The following is a 25,921-nucleotide window of genomic DNA, read 5'->3' on the forward strand; positions in this document are numbered from 1 at the left end:
TTCATAATAACACTTTATTTAAATGAGCTTCCTTTGACAACATAATTTGTTAAGTTTTTCAGCCAACTGCTTCAATACTTGATTTTTTGACCGTTCAGGACATGAGAATAGGAGGGAGACATCTAGGAGCGACACCACTTTCGTCAGGTTTCAAAAGGATTTTCACCTTAGCTTTGTATTCGGGCGTTTCTGATATTAGTTGACCAATCTTGTCAAACTCGTCAAATGTAATATCTTTGTAGCGTGTTTGGCTATGTATAACCTTTCTAACAACTTGATGAATCTTCTCCCCAACCTCCATTGTTGTAAGCTTTTCTCCTTTTTTAATCAAATCGTCTAACATCTCAAAAATACTCTGTTGCAGCTTTGCTCTAAACTCGCTTAGGACTGCCTGTAAACAAATAAAACAATATTGGCTGTAAATGTTTACAAATATTGGTACAATAACGCTCTTAAAAGAGAAAAATGTCATCTATCTGTTTACTTGAGATGTCAGGATTATCATTAATCAGTAGAACAAATCTAAAATATTTCAAAAATAATGTTATTTACAGATTATCTTATTTTAATAGTTAGGAATTTCACAACAATCGTTTCAGCTGTGTTTTAAACGTAGTTATTGCCTGTAAAATGAATACAATCGTGTGGATTTAAGAATATTAAATCTCACGACAACTTACAAACATTAGAAGTTTAAATAAAAATACAAGTAGGCTACAAATTTAAAAATATTTTGTTGTTTACAACGTATTCTCCCGTTTCTACTTACTATTAACTTCTATTTTTTCAAACAGGTTTAAATAGATGAAAATTATAATACCTAATACAATTGTAAGAATTTTAAAATTATTTAAGAACACGTTTAAAACAATCTTAAACATTTAAAAAAATGGTTTCAGTGTCAATTAATTGTTACCATTCTCTACGATTAGGAAATAGTTAAATATTTTCAAACATATCTAGAAAAAAATTACCATTAATTTTTACCATATTTTGGTTTCTACTGTTTCTCAATTTTTTTTTAATACTAGAATGTAAGACTGAACAAATTTTGTTTTAATATGTGCACTTTCTTACCTTTACAGTTTCATCCACATTTAAAAACTATAGCGTTATAATTTCAGAACAACATAAATAAGAGCAATATTAATTTATATAGCCTCATAAAATTGTAAACAAGTTATTTTATTAACTTGTTTAGATAGTGTTTTGTTTAAAGAGTTTTTCTTACATTTTATGTCATAAACACTGTAATGACCTGTTATAGTTATGATACCTTTTTCCCTCAGCCCTTGCATTATTCCACTACCTACCGTGTTAGAAGGAGGCTTCGTTGGTGACTGTTGGTGAGACGAGGAGGCGATGACTACTAAAACAGTTATAACAGCTGCAAGCTTCATTCTGACTGTTAAATCCTAAAATAAAAATTAAACATTGTTATTTATCAGGCTGAAACAACAGTAGTTAATTTAATTTCAGTATAAATCAGTTTTAATATCCACTGGAATGTACTGCCTATGCATTAATGGAGTTGTTGTCTTATAGTCGAACTTTCTGGGCCACATGTAATTGATGGGGTTGTATCGAGGGTAAAAAAAATCAGGACATTGCCAATTGTTGTGCCATGTCGACGATGCGTCTCATCTCCTCGGTGTGTGAGTGTGCCATGCCGACGGTTTTCGCATGCAAGTTAGGGACAAGCTAGGGACTTGATCACCACCTGCGATCATGGAACCTGTCAGACATTGTTAAACATTGCACACTATGATGCAGTCACTATGACTGCTATCGTCAACGCTTTATTATCAGAGTGCAATCAGCTAAGGACTTTGTGGATTTGAGCGCGTCCCTAGCCTTTCAGAAAGATAATCACACTGTCTTCCCTTTTGAACCGTTTCTGGTTCCTTGACACTACCGATGGTCAGTGTCGCATCTTCACCACTTCATGGATCAATCTTAGGAGCCGATCTCTGGAACAGTCTGCTCTGACCCGAAATTTCAGACGAGGCTCGCCTCGTTGGCTACCCCGACGATGTCGCTGCTCTGGTTGAAGATAGAAACGTAGAATAGGCAAATCTAAAACTGAGGACTAGTGATGCTCCGATTAAAGAGTATATGCGGAATCACAGCACGTTGCTAGCGGTCAGAAAGACCAAGATCGTGGTCTTAACCTAGAAGAGAATTTCCACCATCTTTCCTTTGAAATTGGGCCAATCTTGTGGTGTTATGATTGTCAGCAAGATGTCTTTCTGTGGGTAGATAAAGTGAACCGTAGAAAAAGACGGTAATAGAGTTGCTGCACTAAGTAGGCTTATGGCAAACGTTGGCAGTATCATGTCTGCAAACGTTACCTGCTGATGTCTGAAGTCCATTTGGTGTTATTGTACAGTGGTAACGTGTGGGCTCATGAGCTGAAGAGGTTGAAAGTTCATGCGTCTTTTGTGACTAGTTTTCCTGCGACGTTCAGCGACGATCAGCTAAAGTCACTTCTGCCTACCGCACGGTTTCCTGCAGATATGATCGTCGCCGCTGTTATCTACGTTATAATATATCTCGCGCAAGAGTGGTAGGTGATCTTCTGCGGGAGACCTGAAGTAGTTAGACTGCTGTCAGAGAAGAACGTTACTACAGTTTCGACCGATGGCAGCGCGAATGGGACGTCGAGTCTATTGGACATTGGACTGCCAGGCTCTATAAAGATGGTTTATAGAGGCACAAGTAAATGTATCAATTTTTTTATAAATAGCTCTATATAGATATTTATACATAAATATCAACATGAGCGAATAACCATGTATAAATACTTATTTACGAACTATGCCAGCCACTAAACGAAAATATACATTGTAGGTGAATATTTATTATTTGAAATCAGATCCAAGCTGTTGAGTATTTTAGTGACAAGTATGAAAATCATAGCTTTTATAAGTTTTAATCCGGTAGACCCAAGAAAAGTTATCACGCTCTATAAATATCTTACCTAAACAGATTCCTCTATAGGTGTTCAATTAAGGTAATGTGCCAAACAGTTAAGTGTCTACAACTACTTATACTTATTAAGTTTGTAAAGGTTGGATGGATGTTAATTTTTTATGTAAATAAAAAGTTAAATTTATGGCAAGTTTAGACAATGCCCCTTTGTATACCAAGTTTTAACGATAGGTTTAATTTTTTTTTATTTTTTTTATTTTTTTTTAGGGAGAGGTGGAAAAATGCATTTATATCACACAGGTGGCTAGCCTGTAGTGTGGGACTCCAACGGGCTCAAGGCCCAGAGACTACCCAAAAAAACCTCCTCTACTCTTCGGAAACTAGCCTGGGAACACTTGTCGCACTTCATCAGAACTAGGCCGAGTTTGCCTACGCCCGAGGGGGTTACGCCGTGTCTAGCAGTTTATTTCTTATAAAATCTAGACTGTGATCCGATCTAGATCGTTCTTTTTAGCTTGAAGGACATTCCGGACATAGTGCGACCAACAGTCCCAGTTGTCCTCACCCTTCAGCAAGGTCTCACAAACGATTCAATCGACAGCACCCCAAGATGTTGAATGGCCTCCTGGCGAAGCATATCCCATCGTGGACAGCGGAAAAAAGTGTGTTCCGCGTCGTCGGGAATGCATGGGCAGTAAATGCAGTCAGGTGAATTCGTTTTGGCCATCAAGTGCAGGTACGACTGAAAATAGCCGTGACCTGACAAGAACTGCGTGAGGTAATAGTCAACCTCACCGTGCCGCCGTTCTACCCACGGTTGGACCTGTCTGATGAGTCTGGCAGTCCAACGTCCTCAAGTCTCCCTTTCCCAGCTTTCTTGCCACGTCTGAAAAGTGCGGGAGCGCTCTTCCGTTCTTGCAGCGTCCTTTCCGATGTAGCCTTGTCTCTGGTAGATTGCCTTCCTCTCCGCTGCCAAGAGTTTGACAGGGATAACTCCATAAATCACCAAAACGGCCGGTTCGGACACCGTACGGTACGCGGAAGCGACCCTGAGTGCCGCCTGACGCTGCACTCGTGCGAGCCTCGACCTGTACGCCTCCTTGTTAAGCGCGTCTCCCCACACCTCAGAGCCGTAGAGAAGCACAGACTGGACTGCAGACATCAATAGTCTTCTACGGCTGGACCGGGGACCACCGACATTGGCCATAAGCCTACTAAGAGCAGCGACACTCCTAGCAGCCTTGTCCGCCGTACGGAAGATCTGGTCCCTCCAGCTCAACTTGTTGTCTACCATGACACCGAGGTACTTGGCGGTTCGCGTGGTTTGGACAACTACGTTCCCAACGCGAAGTGGAACGATGGTTTCAATCCGTTTTTTCGTGAGGATGACGATCTCTGTCTTGCTCAGAGCGAGTGTCAGACCATGATCAGCCATCCAGGCATTTACAACGCGCATGACTTGGTTCAGTTTCAGTTGGGCTTGCTCAACGTTGCGTGCAGCAATGAGGGCTGCAACGTCATCGGCGTACCCAACTAAAACGGTCTCCTCTGGCATCTCAGATCTCAGAAGGCTGTCGTAGGCAGCGTTCCACAAATCTGGGCCGAGTATCGAACCTTGCGCGGCACCGGAAGTAACATCCATCGTACGCGAACCATCTTAAGTTTCGTAATTAAGAGTTCTACAGCGCAGGCAGTCCTCGATCAGCCTCAACAGATATGCTGGTACGCGGAAGCTGTTCCTCAAAGCGCTCAACATATCGACCCATCTCGCCGAGTTAAAAGCATTCTTGACATCTAGCGTAACAAGAAGCACGACACGGCGAGAGTAATGATTGAAGCTCTCGGCACGCTCTACCACTCTGTGTACCTCGGATATCGCGTCGATTGTTGACCGACCCTTTCTGAAGCCGTACTGACGAGGAGACAAATCTCCGGCAGCTTCCACGGCAGACGTCAGTCGGCAGCGGATCAGTTTCTCGAAAAGTTCTCCGGCCGCATCCAACATACAGAGGGGTCTGTAAGACGACGGCATATTCGGGTCACCTTTCCCCTTGCTGATTAGCACAAGCCTAGCCCTTTTCCAAGGAGTTGGGAAAACCCCTTCGCACAGGCATGTGTTTTACATTCTCAGCAGTAAGAGGGGGTTAACCGAGAATACCTTCTTGAGAGCCTCACTGGGAATACCATCAGGACCAGGTGCCTTTCTATTTTTCAGGGAGAGGACAGATGATTCCAGCTCTTTAATGCTTAAGAGTGGAATTTCCCCTACCTCGCCATAGTCGAAAAAAGGCCGCCGAGGATGAGACGGAAAAAGGGCGGTGACGATCCTTTCCATGGTGGTGCCCTCCATGACGGAAGGTGGTGATCGGGCGCCGAGTTTCTGGGTCACAACCTTGTAGCCCAGTCCCCAAGGATCAGAGTCGACATCTTCCTGAAGCCTCTTCCAACAGCTAACCTTGCTCCTGATGATAGCCCGACGGAGAGCTTTCCTCGCAGCCCTATAAGCCGCTGACTTAGCCTCAAAATCCGGGAATCTTCTGGCCCTCATAGCGGCACGTCTGGCTTACAAGCTTTCCGAAGGTTCGAGATCTCTAAGGTCCACCAGTACACAGCTTGCTTATCGCGACGGCGTCCCCTGCGTGGCATGGCCTGGTCACAAGCCTAAACAATCAGTTTCATCGTGGACGTTACCAATGCCTCGGCGTCAACAGGTGCAGCAGAATTCACCAGCACTCCCCGTGAGATTACGTCAGTGAACTTCTCAACGTCCAGCTTGCCCGTATTCCATCGGCGTGGCCCAGATCGTGATACGGGCGCTTGATTATGGAGTTCATCCAGTATATCAAAAACGATGTACTGATGATCACTTGCCGTGAGGTCTTCGATGACTCTCCAGTTGGAGATCCGTGCTAGTAGTGATTCCGACGAGAAGGAGATATCGGGAATCGTACCTCTCATGCCGGGGCGCCGGAAAGTAGGCGTGTCGCCCTCGTTTAACACGACAAGTCCGGCCCTGGCGGCAAAGTCCAGGATGTATTTCCCCCGCGAGTTTGTAGAGGTCATGCCCCACTCCACAGCCCTCGCTTTAAAATCACCAGCAACAACGACATGCCCAACGGTACCGCGTACACTGTCTTCTAAGCGGTCAACCTTCAGACGGAATTCCCGAATTGGCTCGTTGGGGGTAAGGTAGACACTAAAAAGCGTGACGTCCCTACACCTGACCCAAACGAAGCCTCGGCCGCGTCCGTGATCTCGCACTGGTGCTTCGGTGCTGTTTCGAACCCAACAAGCGGCAGTACCGAGAGAATCTGGGAACCAGAATCGTGGGTCCCTGTCACGGTACTGCTCGCTGATCAGGAGGGTGTCCGTGTCGATCTCTTGGACCCGCTGATCTAAAAGGGAGTCAGCCGTCCTGGACCTCTCAAGGTTACCCTGGAGAATCCTCACTTCCTAGACCTAGCCTTCTCAAGGTCGAGTGCAGCCTTGATAACACTGCATCGCCCAGCCCCTGGGATATGACCTAATGAATCGTCCTTTTGGCCTTTCTCTGTGCAGAGAAAACAGCGCTCTGCTGCGGTACAGTTCTTCCTGTTGTGGCCCAATCCGCCACACCTGAAGCAATTCTTGGCTCGGTCGGGTTCCTTACAGTTTCGGGAAGAGTGACCAAACCCGAGGCAGCGAAAGCATCGCGGTACGACCACCCTCCGTCTGAGCCTGCAATTGACCCATCCAATTCTCAGGTGTGTGAGATTAAGCAGATTGCTGGCATCTTGGTTTCGCATTTCAGCGATAGCTATGCGTTGCTCTCTGCGGTTGGGCCGCGTAAGCCATACTTTAAGGGAGTCGGCATTTTGGATATCAGGGATGGCCTTGTTGATAGCCTCCCTGACCTCAGCCTCCGTCGAAAGACCGTCAAGGTCCCGGGTCTTCACAGAGGTTCTAGGCTCGAGTTCACGAACGGTACCGTGGTCCCCCAGAGCCTCTCTGACCTTTGCAGCAAAAGCCACTAGGTCGCCAGATTTCCCCAGCTCGAGGAGAACTTTCCCGTTCTGAGTACATCTGATTGACTTAACGACTGTATCCATCTCCTCTGGCTTGGCCTTAGACTTGAGTCGACCCAAGACTTCAGCAAAAGATCGCCCCCCTGAGGGGTTGATCAGTATTGCCTCAGCCCTGGGCTTTCTCGGCCTGGGTTTTTTTTTAAACGGGGGGAGCCTTTCCACGAACCTCCCTCGCCGGAGCAGGATCAGCAACCTTTCGATCTCTTGCTGCTGCTTCTTTGTTAGAGACAGCCTCCATTCGTCTCAATTTCCTCTTTTCTTTGCGGGGAAGCCTCTTCTCCCAGCTACCCACATTTGATGGGGCCGCAGTGGAGTACATAGAGCTGCTTCCGTCAACCGTTGGGAGAGAGGTAAGCTCCCTGGTTTGCTGAGGGCGCTTCTTTAGAGCTGGAGTGTGCTCAGTAGGGGGTGTCATCTGAGTGGCCCTGTCCTCGACCTTCTGCTCGGCATCTGACAGAGGGTGGTTGGCCAATTCAAGAAGATCGGGGCTATCCGCTGGTGAGCTCCTTGCCCGTTTCCTTTGGTCCCCGCCCTTGTCGTTTAGTTTAGGGGCTAAAACTTGGTTCACAAGCTCCCGTTCATTAACTAAAGCCTGTCTCATCAAGCCTTTAATTTCCAGAACTCGGGCAACCCGATTCTTCACCTTTGGGAGACCGTCCTTGATTGACCGGTTTACGTTGGTCCGGACCTTCAAGGTTCCCTCCATATTATTGATGAGATCCATCATCTCTACCAGGAGGTCAGACTCCTCCTCATCAGCATCGTCGTATTGTTGACGGTAACATTCGGGATCCGACCTCTGGGGGCTGTTTTTTGGCGCTGTACTTTCCAGAAGGGTTCCCGTCAACGCCGGTTCAACGTCTACTTCTCCTTCTCCACTTGTCAAAGGAGATCTCAGTGGGGGGAACTCCTTTGAGCCCTTAAAGGTTGCATGCGGTGGAGTTGCCTTGACGTTGTTCGCTGGTGGCGACCTCTTGACCTTGGAGCTACGCCCAAAAGGGCTCTGCTCCTTTTCCAACTTCGTTTTTTGCTCTTTTGAGCTGCTGTTAAATAATGTGTTGGGTGGGGGGTTTTGACAAGCCATAAATGTGTTTACCAGCGCATCGTGCGGCAAGAGACGGCCCGGATTCAGTCAGGAGCGGGTATACCCTCGGGGACAATCCCCTACCCCAGTTCCCCGGGGCCCGACCTCCGTTTGCCCAGCACCGGATACCTGACGTGCCGGAAGTCGCCTGTTGCAATGCAGAGCCCGACCTTTGCATCCATGCCGCACTTCCTGACCAAGGACCGAAGTGGCTGGCTTCTCACGACCCACTGGGAATACGCATCGGCAGTGCAGAGCACACATCAACCCCTGCAACACAACAGGGGCACTCCCAGGGACTCCCAGTAAGGACGATAGGTTTAATGACTGTAATAGGGATAGAAACGATGGCATAGTTTATTGCACTATTAATTATTATATTTTCCCATTAAATTGTAATATTTTAATTATCATTTACTTACACTTGATTGACTATGGTGGAATAGCACGACTTAAGCAAATACGAAGATTTCTTATCCACTAAGAACTCACGTACACACATTTATATACACACACTTACAAGAAATAAAACGCACAATACAGTTTAATCCACCGTCACTATACAAATCTGACAAGTTAATTAGGTATTATATTATAGACATATAATCTTTATGTCAATATAATCTCTGTAAGGGTATAAGTCTCCAGGCACCCTACACATCACGCATTAGGGTTGGATTAATGTCTAATCGTGCCAAAGCTGTTACGGTTAACTATTTTATCTGAAAATAGCTGCTGTAATCATACTTCATAACGGAAAGATGTACTATACTACCTAATAAACCAATTGGTTAGTAGTTCAGATTTATAAACAAAAATCCACAACATTTTTACAAAAAGTATCACCTGAATTGTAATTGTCCTACTACAAGAAAATCTATCAATAACAATATTTGCATAACTTATACACTTTAATAAATCGAAAACAGAGCCAGGGTTGATACAGCAATTGTTATAGAATCTTTTTTTTATTTCCGTAATCAATAAAATAAAAGAAATAATCAATGACAAAGTATTGGAATAAATAAACCTACCACATAGATGTGTAAAATATTTTATTTTATTTGTGTGGATCAGCTATTTGAAATTATGAAATATACATTTAGCAGTTCTGATTGTTTACATAAAATGTCAACGCAAAGAACACTATGAATTTTCTCATGCTTCCATGGAGACCAGTTAATATTAAAAAACCTTTTGAAACCCTCACCTCAAAACATTAGACAAGGGGAGTAGCCCGGGGGGTGAGCTGGTCTAGTGGTTAGAGCGCGGGACTTTGGTTCAAGAGGTCCCGGGTTCAAATCCCACCAAATAACCAATGGATTTTATCCAAGTGATAATGCCACAACCCCTAGGTCTATCCTTAAGTAATGTGAAAAACAATGCCAGGCTCGTGCCTAGCATCCTAAAAAAGGGGGCGTAGCCCGAGAGGAACTCAGGGAAGTGAATAGGCTTAATTCCTAGATATGTGGTCCATTTTTGTGCTTAGTTTTTGCTGTATCGGTTTAGTATCTTAATCGTTAATGCTGCCCAGATAGACATACATACACCACCTAAATTTTATAATAGTATGTAGATAGATAGATACATAGATGAAATCATTTTTATACAAATTCATAATAACACTTTATTTTAATGAGCTTCCTTTAACAACATAATTTGTTAACTTGTTCAGACATCTGCTTCAATACTTGATTTTTTGACCGTTCAGGACATTAGAATAGGAGGGAGACATCTAGGAGCGACACCATTTTCGTCAGGTTTCAAAAGGATTTTCACCTTAGCTTTGTATTCGGGCGTGTCTGCTATTAGTTGACCAATCTTGTCAAACTCGTCAAATGTAATATCTTTGTAGCGTGTTTGGCTATGTATAACCTTTCTAACAACTTGATGAATCTTCTCCCCAACCTCCATTGTTGTATGCTTTTCTCCTTTTTTAATCAAATCGTCTAACATCTCAAAAATACTCTGTTGCAGCTTTGCTCTAAACTCGCTTAGGACTGCCTGTAAACAAATAAATCAATATTGGCTGTAAATGTTTACAAATATTGGTACAATAACGCTCTTAAAAGAGAAAAATGTCATCTATCTGTTTACTTGAGATGTCAGGATTATCATTAATCAGTAGAACAAATCTAAAATATTTCAAAAATAATGTTATTTACAGATTATCTTATTTTAATAGTTAGGAATTTCACAACAATCGTTTCAGCTGTGTTTTAAACGTAGTTATTGCCTGTAAAATGAATACAATCGTGTGGATTTAAGAATATTAAATCTCACGACAACTTACAAACATTAGAAGTTTAAATAAAGATACAAGTAGGCTACAAATTTAAAAATATTTTGTTGTTTACAACGTATTCTCCCGTTTCTACTTACTATTAACTTCTATTTTTTCAAACAGGTTTAAATAGATGAAAATTATAATACCTAATACAATTGTAAGAATTTTAAAATTATTTAAGAAAACGTTTAAAACAATCTTAAACATTTAAAAAATGGTTTCAGTGTCAATTAATTGTTACCATTCTCTACAATTAGGATAAAGTTAAATATTTTAAAACATATCTAGAAAAAAATTATCATTAATTTTTACCATATTTTGGTTTCTACTGTTTCTCCATTTTTTTAAATACTAGAATGTAAGACTGAACAAATTTTGTTTTAATATGTGCACTTTCTTACCCTTACAGTTTCATCCACATTTAAAAACTATAGCGTTATAATTTCAGAACAACATAAATAAGAGCAATATTAATTTATATAGCCTCATAAAATTGTAAACAAGTTATTTTATTAACTTGTTTCGATAGTGTTTTGTTTAAAGAGTTTTTCTTACATTTTATGTCATAAACACTGTAATGACCTGTTATAGTTATGATACCTTTTTCCCTCAGCCCTTGCATTATTCCAGTACCTACCGTATTAGAAGGAGGCTTCGTTGGCTTTTGGTGAGATGAGGAGGCGATGACTACTAAAATAGTTATAACAGCTGCAAACTTCATTCTGACTGTTAAATCCTAAAATAAAAATTAAACATTGTTATTTATCAGGCTGAAACAACAGTAGTTAATTTAATTTCAGTATAAATCAGTTTTAATATTCACTGGAATGTACTGCCTATGCATTAATGGAGTTGTTGTCTTATAGTCGAATTTGCTGGGCCACATGTAATTGATGGGGTTGTATCTAGGGTAAAAAAAATCAGGACATTGCCAATTGTTGTGCCATGTCGACGATGCGTCTCATCTCCTCGGTGTGTGAGTGTGCCATGCCGACGGTTTTCGCATGCAAGTTAGGGACAAGCTAGGGACTTGATCACCACCTGCGATCATGGAACCTGTCACTATGACTGCTATCGTCGACGCTTTATTATCAGAGCGCAATCAACTAAGGACTTTGTGGATTTGAGCGCGTCCCTAGCCTTTCAGAAAGATAATCACACTGTCTAACCTTTTGAACCGTTTCTGGTTCCTTGAAACTACCGATGGTCAGTGTCGCATCTTCACCACTTCATGGATCAATCTTAGGAGCCGATCTCTGAAACAGTCTGCTCTGACCCGAAATTGCAGACGAGACTCGCCTCGTTGGCTACGCCGACGATGTCGCTGCTCTGGTTGAAGATAGAAACGTAGAATAGGCAAATCTAAAACTGAGGACTAGTGATGCTCCGATTAAAGAGTATATGCGGAATCACAGCACATTGCTAGCGGTCGGAAAGACCAAGATCGTGGTCTTAACCTAGAAGTGAATTTTCACCATCTTTCCTTTGAAATTAGGCCAATCCCGTGGTGTTATGATTGTCAGCAAGATGTCTTTCTGTGGGTAGATAAAGTGAACCGTAGAAAAAGACTGTAATAGAGTTGCCGCACTAAGTAGGCTTATGGCAAACGTTGGCAGTCCTCGTGTCTGCAAACGTTACCTACTGATGTCTGATGTCCATTTGGTGTTATTGTACTATGGTAACGTCTGGGCTCATGAGCTGAAGAGGTTGAAAGTTCATGCGTCTTTTGTGACTAGTTTTCCTGCGACGTTCAGCGACGATCATCCAAAGTCACTTCTGCCTACCGCACGGTTTCCTGAAGCTATGATGATCGCAAGTTTCATCCGCGTTATAATATATCTCACGCGAGTGTGGTAGGTCTTCTGCAGGAGACCTGAAGTTGGTAGATAGACTGCTGTCAGAGAAGAACGTTACTACAGTTCTTCTGATGGCTGCACAAATGAGACGTCGAGTCTATTGGAAATTGGACTGATAGGCTCTATAAAGAATGTATGGGAGATTTTTTATACATGGCTCAATGTAGATAAATATACATAAATATAAACATAAGGAAATTAAAATGTATAAACACTTGGTACTTACAAACTATGCCAGGCACTAAACGATAATATACATAGTAAGTGAATATTTGTTTTCTAATCAGATCCAAACTGTTGAGTATTTTAGTGAAGTATGAAAATCATTGCTTTTATAAGTTTTAATCCAGTAGACCCAAGATAAATAATTACGCACTAGAAATATCTTACCTAAACAGATTCCTATAGAGCTGTTTAATTAGGGTAATGTGCCGAACAGATGAGTTCAACTACAACAGTTAATGAGTTAATGAGTATTAGTACAACTACTTATACTCATTAAGTTTGTAAAGGTTGGATGGATGTTAATTTTTGATGGAAATAAAAAAGTTAAATTTATGGCAAGTTTAGACAATGCCCCTTTGTATACAAAGTTTTAACTATAGGTTTTATGACTGTAAGAGATAGAAAAGATGGCATAGTTTATTGCACTATTAATTATTATATTTTCCCATTAAATTTTAATATTTTAATTAAAATTTACTTACACTAATGGTGGACTATGGTGAAATAGCATACTAAAATAATTGTGCACGTGAAAAACCTAATACAACTACTTAGTGAAGAAACCCATAACGCGTCTCTTCATCGCCTGGTATGTGAAAATAAAAATAAAGAAGATCAATCCTCTGGATTTTTCTTCCTGCAAAAAATAAAAGTTTACATTTCACCTATTAGGAAAAGTTTAATTTGTAATATTCACAATGCATAAGTACACCATATCATCATATTTATCAGAATATGTACATTTTTTATTTAAATCTGTAACGATCGTAAAAAATCCTAACCCGAAGTATTGTAATGAAACGAAATACCTTTAGGATAGTGTCCAGGGAGGTGAGGGGGTGGGCTGTGCACTACGTCTTCACCAAAACAAATACAGTATTTGTATTTATGTCCCAGAAATATTTTATAACTTTATTTACATGGTAAAATTTATAGTTGAAATAGGAATGCATTTTAATTGAGAGATCAAACAATGAGCTGTGGAATACCAACGTTCTTGTTTGTACAAATACAGGTATACACCTACATAAGGTATGCATGTTAACACTTGTAACATACATTTATTTTTTTCAAAATATTGGTTTACAAATCACAATTTGTGACAGATAAAACCATAATCTTAATGCTGAGGTTACTTGAATAATAAACGAAATAGCAACTAAATAAAATATACTAGCCAACCCGTTCAAAGCATTCGCCGTGTATTATCCTCACATCCACACACCATACTGTTAAGACTGCGTAGTTTGTGTGTTGATGATTTAGGTATTGGTTCTACTTTCAGAATAAATGTGGGTTTATCATTAAATTCATTGAATAAACTTCATAGAATGTTAAGTTACGCGTACTTACATTTTTATATGTCTACATGAACTCTTTGAACACTTTGTTTAAAGACATGTTATGGTATACGAATTTATGTTGATTGTTTTGTTTTAATCAGACATAGTTTTAACTGGAAAATCGCACCCTTGACATCGGCACAACAAAATAAATGTGTACAAAAATAGGGACAATTAATCTTTTGATATCTTCTGTCCATTGGCTCATTACAGGTACATTTTACGGGAGATTCTTTATTCTTATTCAGTTTGAAAGGATTACGCACTATTCCATACTATACTAGTATACTTATACTGTACTAGTATACTTATACTATAATATTCTATACTTCTATCTATGACTATTAATACAACAACTTCTATACTATACTAATATGACAACAGTTTAACCGGAATCAGCCAAGCTATGATTTTGTATTTGCCTAACAATCTTAAGCCCTGCTGAGTGGTTAGATTTCTGATGAACATGATTATCCATGCTTAGCATGGATAACTTCTTTTTAGCATGGGTTTTATAATAAGGTGACGAACCTGAAGGACTTAACTAGTTCAGAGATTCAAATGGATACAACAGAGCCTTTTTCGTCCCTCGGTAAAGAACCGAACCAGAACTTAGATACTCGTTTCCGGTTGGTTACAAATGTGACACAACATAACCATTCCCTGTTGTACAGTAGTTCATGTTTTGGAACAATATGGCTTTTAAATAACTTTGGTTGATATTGAGTTAATTGATTCCTGTGTCACTGAAAGCATTACGTTAGATGTTTGGATTTTGTAGTCATAGTAGAACAGTTTTGTAACTGTAATAGATAAGCTGTGAGTGTGTATCCATGAGACGCTAGTGTCTAAAGTGGCATTGTATTTGTCCTAGAAGCAAAGGTTGTTGCTGTTAAGTGATTTCTGTCCACGAAACTGGCAAAAAGAGTCAGCCCTTTCCTCGTAAAAATATGGCCTAGCGCTATCTGCGCGCAAATACATATTGTACATACTGAAGGTTACACACTGAAGGGATTTCCACATCTTTCAGGACCTCTAATGAAGGATGATATATAATTTTATTTCGAAACTGAGGTATTTTGAATGGACTACCTCATATGCAATGACTTTCTACTCCTCACCTATATACCTATAAGCTGTTCCGTTGACAATTCCTCTTGGATGTTGTAAACGTGTGTGGTGGTTTGTTCCTCGATAACAACTGGCTAAGACAGAAGAAAAGCTTTGTTGTTTTACGTTGCTGAAAAAAATTACTTCTGGTAACTACAGCTATAGCTCTTACAATTACGGCATCGTAGCAAACGAGTAAAATGCAAATGATGGCAAAAATTCGTGTCAATTATGTTGGCATCTAGTACCCGGCAGCATCGAGAAGAGTATTTTGTTTCATTAACTATCATTTGGCGTTTTCGCAGCTTCCTGAAAGGAGTAGCAAAACGTCCCAACCACTGTCCGAAGGTTCTCATAAGACTTGTGCCTCTAATGTGGGAAGTAGTTCTTGCAGATAATATCGTTTGATATATTGGAGGGATGGTGGTGAACTTTCGTCCAATGCATTTGGTTTTATTCTGGACGTCCAATTGGCAGTTAAATCATTCAGTTTTCAGAGACGAAGTAAACTGGTCGTCATGAAAAAAGTAAAATCTAATTAAGCCAAACAAATATATATAAAATGAAAATAAGACAAAGTTTTTGTGTATATAATTCACCTTATCTATAAACCATTCGATTGAATACCTTAAATCAACATTGACACTAGTAAAACCCGTCAAAATTGCCAGTTATTGTTGAGGTTTCAAGCAATATTTAACTATAAGTCGTTGATAAATTATAATCTTCCATAATATATATATATAGTATACATAATAATATATAGCCTATATATATCTTCCATAATTTATATATAGATAATATATAATCTTCCATCAAAATTAAAAAATGAAATAGTCATAAAAGTGCTAAAAGAATCATGTAAAATCATTCAAAATCATTTATATGGACAACGTTATTAATCTATGTTACATGTTATTTATATCGTAAATTTAAGTTTTTTTTTTACTGTGTCTAATAGGCAAAGTTTATTAATAAACTCAGTTTTCAAAATAAAAAATAAACTCAGTTTTTTGAACAATTTGGGTTGTTTTTGTTCAGCAGCTTAAGGTACGCCCGATCTTGATAATCAATTACTCAAAAGAAAGCCGGTATTTTACTGGAAGGCCTTAGACCGAAACATATAAGGTAATGTAATCAGAACTGGTGAAAAACATATATAGTGGAAGTGAGAATTTGGATCATGGCGTCGTCCTATAACCCAGCTACTTGGAGGACACACATTTTAGACATTTATTGGCATAATCTGTTGATGCGATACTTCACCATGCGATAGTATTACGACTACAGTACTATCCTGATAGACCAATGCGTAATTTACAAAGCAAACATTTAATTCAGATTCCACAATACACTTTTGGCATTGGCTGTATGGGTTATTACTTAACCGTTTTGTCTAAGGCACATGTGACTAACAAGACTAAAGGATCACTCCACTCATCCTACACTCACCTCCATTCATATCTTCACACGGTCGCTATTAAACCTAAAAGTGTTTAGTATTATATATTCATTAATTTATCTTTTACATCATAAAACATAAACAAATGATAATGAGTGATGGAGATCTGTGCGTGCATACCTTTAATGTATGACCAAAATTATGAACGTCGGTCTGGCAGAAGAGCCAAACAAACTCGTAAATCAAAACAAAATTAATATTCCCAACAGTACAGGAAGGAAGAATCTTTTGTGGGTCACTCGTAATTTTATGTCTGATAATTGAATGCCGATGCTTGATGGATATTCTGTGCGTGCATACCTTTGATTTAAGACCAAAATTATGAAAATTATTCTAGTAGAAGAGCCAAACCGCTTTGGAAAAGTGAAATAATACTTTACGAATGAAATGAGGAACTATTTGGTTTTTGTACCTGTATAAACAGGGTGTCCCGGAGCTCTCTACCAATATTTTAGGGCATTGCTCCTGGGTAAGAAACATACCTAAATATCATATTTAAATTGTCCGGAAGTCCTTAGTTACTCACACAGCCACCATTTTGTTTTTTTCAGTTATTATTCTTTTTTTAAAGAATGGTTTAACATACGAAATGGGAACTTTGCACAAACCTTTATGACAACTAGACAAAGCTACCAAAAAATTATAAAGATTTTTCAAACTCATAAAACAAAATGGCGGCAATTTAAAATTTTTATAAAATCATCGGTTTTTGAGTCATTTAAGAAACAAAATTTTAAATGGTCGCCATTTTGTTTTATGAATTTGAAAAATCTTCATAATTTTTTTGTAGCTTTGTCTAGTTGTCATAAATGTTTGTGCAAAGTTTCCATTTCGTAAGTTATGTCTAACCATTCTTTAGGAAAAAAATAATAACTAAAAAAAACAAAATGGCGGCTGTGTGAGTAACTAAGGACTTCCGGACAATTTAAATATGATATTAAGTATGTTTCTTACCCAGGAGCAATGCCCTAAAATATTGGTAGAGAGTTCCGGGACACCCTGGATAAGCTGTTTAAAATTGTGAAATATACATTTAGCAGTACATTTTCTCATGCTTCCATGGAGACCAGTTAATATTTAAAAACCTTTTGAACCCCTCACCTCAAATCTTTAGACATCCAAGGTGCGTAGCCCGGGGAGCGAGCTGGTCTAATGGTTAGAGCCGTAGTGTAGTGGGGTCTTGTTAGAGCGCGGTACTTTGGACCAAGAGGTCCCGGGTTCAAATCCCACCAAGTCACCAATGGGTTTTATCTAAGTGATAATGCCACAACCCCTAGGTCTATCCTGAAGTAATGTGAAAAACAATCCCAGGCTCGTGCCTAGCTTCCTAAAAAAGGGGGCGTAGCCCGAGAGGAACTCAGGGAAGTGAATAGGCCTAATTCCTAGATATGTGGACCATTTTTTGTGCTTAGTTTTTGCTGTATCGGTTTAGTATTTTAGCCATTAAAGCTGCCCAGACAGACATACATACACCACCTAAATTTTATAATAGTATGTAGATAAATAGATACATAGACAAAATCATCTTTATACAAATTCATAATAACACTTTATTTTAATGAGCTTCCTTTAACAACATAATTTGTTAAGTTGTTCAGCCATCTGCTTTTATATTTGATTTTTTGACCGTTCAGGACACAAGCATAGAAGGGAGACTCAAGCTAGGAGCGACACCATTTTCGTCAGGTTTCAAAAGGCTTTTCACCTTAGCTTTGTATTCGGGCGTCTCTGATATTAGTTGACTAATCTTGCCAAACTCGTCTAATGTAATATCTTTGTAGTGTGTTTGGCTATGTATAACCTCTCTAACAGCTTGCTGAATCTTCTCCTTAACCTCCATTGTTGTATGCTTTTCTCCTTTCTTATTCAAATCGTCTAACACCTCAAGAATACTCTGCTGCAGCTTTGCTCTAAACTCGCTAAGGACTGCCTGTAAACAAATAAAACAATATTGGCTGCAAATGTTTACAAAGTTTAGTACAATAACGCTCTTAAAAGACCAAAATGTCATCTATCTGTTTACTTGAGATGTCAGGATTATCATTAACCAGTAGAAAAAGTCAAAAATATTTCAAAAATATTTTTTTTTACAGATTATCTTATTTTAATCGTTTAGAATTTCACAACCGTTTCAGCTGTGTTTGAAACGTAGTAATTGCCTGTCAAATGAATACAATCGTGTGGATTTAAGAATATTATATCTCACGACAACTTACGAACATTAGAACATATCTAGAAAACGTTTTTACCATTATTTTTTACCATATTTTATTTTCTAATGTTTCCCCATTTTTTTTATACTAGAATGTAAGATTGAAAAAATTTTGTTAAAAATGTGCAATTTCTTACCTTAACAGTTTCGTCCAAACACATTAAAATGCGCACATTAATGACATTAAAATCCGCTTTTAAATCCACTTTATAGCGTTATTATTTAAAAACAACAGAAATAAGAGCCACATTAATTTATATATCCTCACAAAATTGTAAACAAGTTATTTTAATAACTTGTTTTGATAGTGTTTTGTTTAAAGAATTCTTTTAAATATTCCATGTTTTAAACACTGTAATTACCTGTAATAGTTATGATACCTTTTCCCTCAGCCCATGCATTATTCCAGTACCTACCGTATTAGAAGGAGGCTTCGTTGGTGACTGTTGGTGAGACGAGGAGGCGATGACTACTAAAATAGTTATAACAGCTGCAAGCTTCATTCTGACTGTTAAATCCTAAAATAAAAATTAAACATTGTTATTTTTCAGGCTGAAACAACAGTAGTTAATTTAATTTCAGTATAAATCAGTTTTAATATTCACTAGAATGTACTGCCTATGCATAAATGGAGTTGTTGTCTTATAGTCGAACTTTCTGGGCCACATGTAATTGATGGGGTTGTATCGAGGGTAAAAAAATCAGGACATTGCCAATTGTTGTGCCATGTCGACGATGCGTCTCATCTCCTCGGTGTGTGAGTGTGCCATGCCGACGGTTTTCGCATGCAAGTTAGGGACAAGCTAGGGACTTGATCACCACCTGCGATCATGGAACCTGTCACTTTGACTGCTATCGTCAACGCTTTATTATCAGAGTGCAATCAGCTAAGGACTTTGTGGATTTGAGCGCGTCCCTAGCCTTTCAGAAAGATAATCACACTGTCTTTCCTTTTTAACCGTTTCTGGTTCCTTGACACTACCGATGGCCAGTGTCGCATCTTCACCATTTCAAGGATCAATTTTAGGAGCCGATCTCTGGAACAGTCTGCTCTGACCCGAAATTTCTGACGAGACTCGCCTCGTTGGCTACGCCGACGATGTCACTGCTCTGGTTGAAGATAAAAACGTAGAATAGGCAAATATAAAACTGAGGACTAGTGATGCTCCGATTAACGAGTATATGCGGAATCACAGCACGTTGCTAGCGGTCGGAAATACCAAGATCGTGGTCTCTTAACCAAGAAGAGAATTTCCACCATCTTTCCTGTGAAATTGGGCCAATCCCGTAGTGTTATGATTGTCAGCAAGATGTCTTTCTGTAGGTAGATAAAGTGAACCGTAGAAAAGGACGGTAAGAGAGTTAGCAGTCCTCATGTCTGCAAACGTTACCTGCTGATGTCTGAAGTCCATTTGGTGTTATTGTACAGTGGTAACGTGTGGGCTCATGAGCTGAAGAGGTTGAAAGTTCATGCGTCTTTTGTGACTAGTTTTCCTGCGTCGTTCAGCGACGATCAGCCAAAGTCACTTCTGCCTACCGCACGGTTTCCTGCAGCTATGATTGTCGCCGGTGTCATCCGCGTTATAATATATCTCGCGCGAGAGTGGTAGGTCTTCTGCAGGAGACCTGAAGTAGGTGGAGAACTGCTGCCAGAGAAGAACGTTACTACAGTTCTTCTGATTGCTGCACAAATGGGACGTCGAGTCTTTTGGACATTGGACTGTCAGGCTCTATAAAGAATGTATGGGAGATTTTTTATACATAACTCAATATAGATATGTATACATAAATATAAACATAAGGAAATAAAAATGTATATAAACTTACTTACAAACTATGCCAGCCACTAAACGATAATATACATAGTAAGTGAATATTTTTTTCTAATCAGATCCAAACTGTTGAGTATTTTAGTGAAGTATGAAAATCATTGCTTTTATAAGTTTTAATCCAGTAGACCCAAGACAAATAATTACGCACTAGAAATATCTTACCTTAACAGATTCCTATAATGCTGTTTAATTAGGGTAATGTGCCGAACAGATGAGTTCAACTACAACAGTTAATGAGTTAATGAGTATTAGTACAACTACTTATACTCATTAAGTTTGTAAAGGTTGGATGGATGTTAGTTTTTTATGGATATAAAAAAGTTTAATTTATTGCAAGTTTAGACAATGCATCTTTGTATGCCAAGTTTTAACGATAGGTTTTATGATTGTTAAAGAGATTGATTTAATGACATAGTTTTTTGTACTACTAATTAAAATGTTTTCTGATTAATTTTAAATATTTTAACTAACATTTACTTCCATTTGATAAACTATGGTGAAATAGTATATTTAAATAATTGTGCACGTGAAAAACCTAAGTTAACGGTTTAGTGAAGAAACCCATAACGCGACTCTTCATCGCCTGTTATGAGAAAAAAATAAGTACAATCCTCTGGATTTTTCTCCCTGCAAAAATAAAAGTTACATTTCACCTATTTGGAATAGTTTAAATTGTAATATTCACGATGCCTGAGTACACCATATCATCATATTTATCAGAATATATAGCTTTTTATATTTAAATCTATCACGATCGTAGAAAATCCTAACCCGAAGTATTGTATTGAAACGAAATACCTTTAGGATAGTATCCAGGGAGGTGAGGGGGCGGGCTGTGCACTACGTCTTCACCAAAACGAATATTTGTATTTTTGTCCCAGAAATATGTAGTAACTTTATTTACATGGTGAAATTGATAGTTGAAATAGGGATGCATTTTAATTGAGAGATCAAATAATGAGCTTTGGAATACCAACGTTCTTGATTGTACGAATATTGATAAAGTGAATCGTACATAGGGTATGCATGTTAACATGTGTAACATACATTTATTTTTGTCAAAATATGGGTTTAAATATCACAATTTGTGATAGTTAAAACCTTAGTCTTAAGGCTGAGGTTACTTGAATAATAAACGAAATAGCAACTTGATATGAAATATACTAGCCAACCTTTTGAAGCATTTGCCGTGTATTATCCTCACATCCACACACCATACTGTTAAGACTGCGTAGTTTGTGTGTTGATGATTTAGGTATTGGTTCTACTTTCGGAATAAATGTGGGTTTATCATTAACTTCATTGAATGAACTTCATAGAATGTTAAGTTACCCGTACTTAAATTTTTATACGTCTACATGAACTCTTTGAACACTTTGTTTGAAGAGATGTTATGGTATACGATTTTTATGTTGATTGTTTTATTTTAATCAGACATCGTTTTAACTGGAAAAGCAAACCCTTGACAACGCCACAACCAAATAAATGTGTAAAAAATAGGGACAATAAGCAATAAGTATGATTGAGATTTTCGTTCACAATCACTGGTGGAAGTTCTTGAACTACTTTTCAGCGTCTATGGAAGTTTTCAGACGTAATAAAGAGATGGGAAAAATGTTATAAGTTTTTCATAGATCGTAGGAATTTTTCAGACTACATCTTTATACACCTTCAGTCGTATAAAAATCTCCCATTCTGTTGTCCATATGTGTATCAGATTCAACGGTGATGTGACTGGCTTTTTAGTCATATATATAATATATGGCTACCAATTTTAAGAATCAGAAATAAAGGCGATAGTTTTTTATACTTTATTGTTCTCTATGAGCCCACAATGCTTACGTAATTACATTGCAGCAAACTATTTATGTGAGATGAGATTATTATTTACACATCCTTACAATCCTAAAGATAGGCAATGACGACTTTAGCCAATACGAAAATTTCTTATCCACTAAAAACTCATTTACACACACTTATGTACACACACTTACAATAAATAAAAAACATAATACAGTTTTAATCCACCGTCATTATAAAAAACCTGACAAGATAATTAGGTATTATATTATAGACATATAATCTTTATGTCAATATAATCTTCATAAGGGTATAAGTCTCCAGGCTCCCTACACATCACGCATGAGGGTTGGATTAATGTCTTAATCGTGCCAAAGCTGTTACGGTGAATACCCATTTTATCTGAAAATAGCTGCTGTACCTGTGATTCATAACGGAAAGATGTACTATACCACCTAATAAAACAATTGGTCAGTAGTTCAGATTTATAAACAAAAATACACAGAATTTTTACAAAAACTATCACCTGAATTGTAATTGTCCTACTACAATAAAATCTATCAATAACAATATTTCGTAATTTATACACTTTAATAAATCGAAAACAGAGCCAGGGTTGATACAGCAATTGTTCTAGAATCTTTTTGTATTTCCATAATCAATCAAATAAAATTAATAATCCATGACAAAGTATTGGAATAAATAAACCTACCACATAGATGTGTAAAATATTTTTTTTATTTGTGTGGATCAGTTGTTTAAAGTTGTGAAATATACATTTAGCAGTTCAGTTTTTTTACATAAAATGTCTACGCAAAGAACACTGTTAATTTTTTCATGCTTCCATGGGGACCAGTTAATATTTAAAAACAATTTAAAAACCCTCACCTCAAAATTTTAGACATCCAAGGGGCGTAGCCCGGGGAGCGAGCTGGTCTAGTGGTTAGAGCACGGGACTTTGGACCAAGAGGTCCCGGGTTCAAATCCCACCAAGTCACCAATGGATTTTATCTAAGTGATAACGCAACCCCTAGGTCCTGAAGTAATGTGTAAAAAAAATCCCAGGCTCGTGCCTAGCGTCCTAAGAAAGGGGGCGTAGCCCGAGAGGAACTCATTGAAGTGTATAGACCTAATTCCTAGATATGTGGACCATTTTTTTGTGCTTAGTTTTAGCTGTATCGGTTTAGTATCTTAGTTGTTAGTTGTATCTGCTGCCCAGACAGACAGACATACACCACCTAGATTTTATAATAGTATGTAGATAGATAGATACATAGATATAAATCATCTTTATACAAATTAATAACACTTTATTTTAATGAGCATCCTTTAACAACATAATTTGTTAAGTTGTTCAGCCATCTGCTTTTATATTTGATTTTTTGACCGTTCAGGACATGAGAATAGGAGGAAGACATCTAGGAGCGACACCACTTTCGTCAGGTTTCAAAAGGATTTTCACCTTAGCTTTGTATTCGGGCGTCTCTGATATTAGTTGACCAATCTTGTCAAACTCGTCAAATGTAATATCTTTGTAGCGTGTTTGGCTATGTATAACCTTTATAACAACTTGATGAATCTTCTCCCCAACCTCCATTGTTGTATGCTTTTCTCCTTTTTTAATCAAATCGTCTAACATCTCAAAAATACTCTGTTGCAGCTTTGCTCTAAACTCGCTTAGGACTGCCTGTAAACAAATAAAACAATATAGGCTGCAAATGTTTACAAATATTGGTACAATAACGCTCTTAAAAGAGAAAAATGTCATCTATCTGTTTACTTGAGATGTCAGGATTATCATTAATCAGTAAAACAAATCTAAAATATTTCAAAAATAATATTATTTACAGATTATCTTATTTTAATAGTTAGGAATTTCACAACAATCGTTTCAGCTGTGTTTGAAACGTAGTAATTGCCTGTAAAATGAATACAATCGTGTGGATTTTAGAATATTAAATCTCACGACAACTTACAAACATTGGAAGTTTAAATAAAAATACAAGTAGGCTACAAATTTAAAAATATTTTGTTGTTTATAACGTATTCTCCCGTTTCTACTTACTATTAACTTCTACTTTTTCAAACAGGTTTAAATAGATGAAAAATATAATACCTAATACAATTGTAAGAATTTTAAAATTATTTAAGGAAACATTTAAAACAATCTTAAACATAAAAAAAATGGTTTCAGTGTCAATTAATTGTTACCATTCTCTACGGTTAGGAAATACTTAAATATTTTCAAACATATCTAGAAAAAAATTACCATTAATTTTTACCATATTTTGGTTTCTACTGTTTCTTCATTTTTTTAAATACTAGAACGTAAGACTGAACAAATTTTGTTTGAATATGTGCACTTTCTTACCTCAACTGTTTCATCCACATTTCAATGCTATAGCGTTATAATTTCAGAACAACATAAATAAGAGCAATATTAGTTTATATAGCCTCATAAAATTGTAAACAAGTTATTTTATTAACTTGTTTAGATAGTGTTTTGTTTAAAGAGTTTTTTTTACATTTTATGTCATAAACACTGTAATGACCTGTTATAGTTATGATACCTTTTTCCCTCAGCCCTTGCATTATTCCACTACCTACCGTATTAGAAGGAGGCTTCGTTGGCTTTTGGTGAGATGAGGAGGCGATGACTACTAAAATAGTTATTACAGCTGCAAACTTCATTGTGAGTGTTAAATCCTAAAATATAAAAAAACATCGTTATTTATTCGGCTGTAACAGCAGTAATTAATTTAACTTCTGTATATATCATTTTTAATATCCACTGAAATTTGACAATGTGAGTCTTTTACTGCCTATGCATAAATAGAGTTGACAACAACAACTCTATTTGTCTGGTCGCATTTTCTGGGCCACATTCCAGGTTTTATTTATTATTTATTTATTTTACCTTCCAATGGTCAAAAACCAATTTACAATGGTATACAATGATGACTTAATCTAACTAAAACATTACATAAAAATAAGTTGTTTTTTTTTGACATGCAGAACAAATAAATAAAAATCAGTTACAGGATATGAGAACAAATGGGCTTTCGTATCGAGGGTAAAAACCGGGGACATTGCAAGTGCCAAATGTTGTGCGATGTCGACGATGCGTCTCATCTCCTTGATGTGTTCCATTCCGACGGGTTTCGCCTGCAGTAGGAAGATGTCCGTTTACTGGAGGACACCCGAGTACATTCTGACAATCAGTACCGCGTTCCAGAAACAGGCCAGAAACCAATGTCAGAGGAGATCTCAACAGTTCCATCAACTAAAGTAAGGCTAAGTATTTGAAGCAATTGTGTCAGTGACAATGGACCTTTTGGGATGGACTACAAGAAGCACAAGTTAGGGACTTGACCACCGCCTGCAGTTATGGAACCTGTTACTTTGACTGCTGTCGTCGACGCTTTGTTATCAGAGGGCGACCAGCTAAAGACTTCGTGGATTTGAGCGCGTTCCCAGACTTTCAGAAAGATAATAAAATCACACTGTCCTCCCTTTTTGGACCATTTCTGGTTCTTGACACCACCGATAGTCAGTGTCGCATCACCGTCACTTCTGGGATCAAACTTGGAACCCGATCTCTGGAACAGTCTGCTATGACTCGAAATTTCGAAAGATCGTGGTCTTAACCAAGAAGAGAATTTCCACCATCTTTCCTGTGAAATTGGGCCAATCCCGAGGTGTTATGATTGTCAGC

The 25,921-nt window shown here is 38.2% G+C and overlaps 2 protein-coding genes and 1 long non-coding RNA gene across 7 annotated transcripts in view; all 3 read right to left on the reverse strand.

Annotated features, from left to right (window-relative positions):
* On the reverse strand, positions 1-1,415 carry LOC129001303 (uncharacterized). The gene is made up of 2 exons (XM_054428556.1): positions 1,314-1,415; positions 1-391 (listed from the first exon to the last, which is right to left on the reverse strand). The coding sequence occupies exons 1-2, from the start codon at positions 1,398-1,400 to the stop codon at positions 95-97; spliced, it is 384 nt and encodes a 127-aa protein (XP_054284531.1). The 5' UTR covers positions 1,401-1,415; the 3' UTR covers positions 1-94.
* An 8,281-nt stretch (positions 1,416-9,696) lies between these two features.
* Positions 9,697-12,721, reverse strand: LOC129001304 (uncharacterized). Its single transcript, XR_008491410.1, has 3 exons — positions 12,613-12,721; positions 11,004-11,102; positions 9,697-10,083 (listed from the first exon to the last, which is right to left on the reverse strand). It is a non-coding gene; the product is annotated as an uncharacterized LOC129001304 (long non-coding RNA).
* Positions 12,722-17,883: 5,162 nt separating this feature from the next.
* LOC129000806 (uncharacterized) overlaps positions 17,884-25,921 on the reverse strand; it is a 31,654-nt gene continuing 23,616 nt past the window's right edge. For 3 of the 5 annotated variants that reach the window (XM_054427819.1, XM_054427820.1, XM_054427821.1), the window contains exons 2-3: positions 18,991-19,092; positions 17,884-18,292 (exon numbers count right to left, since the gene is read on the reverse strand). In XM_054427819.1, coding sequence (XP_054283794.1) covers positions 17,993-18,292; positions 18,991-19,077 — 387 coding nt within the window. In that variant the 5' untranslated portion in view covers positions 19,078-19,092 and the 3' untranslated portion in view covers positions 17,884-17,992. Of the gene's footprint in view, positions 18,293-18,990; positions 19,093-20,568; positions 20,682-23,495; positions 23,894-24,813; positions 24,913-25,921 lie in introns of those variants that run through there. The other 2 variants (XM_054427818.1, XM_054427824.1) reach the window with 2 other exon arrangements.

The sequence above is a fragment of the Macrosteles quadrilineatus genome, unplaced genomic scaffold (genome assembly GCF_028750875.1).
Source record: "Macrosteles quadrilineatus isolate MER2022 unplaced genomic scaffold, UCM_ALF_1.0 Scaffold_8__2_contigs__length_117827958, whole genome shotgun sequence".
Lineage (NCBI taxonomy): Eukaryota > Metazoa > Arthropoda > Insecta > Hemiptera > Cicadellidae > Macrosteles > Macrosteles quadrilineatus.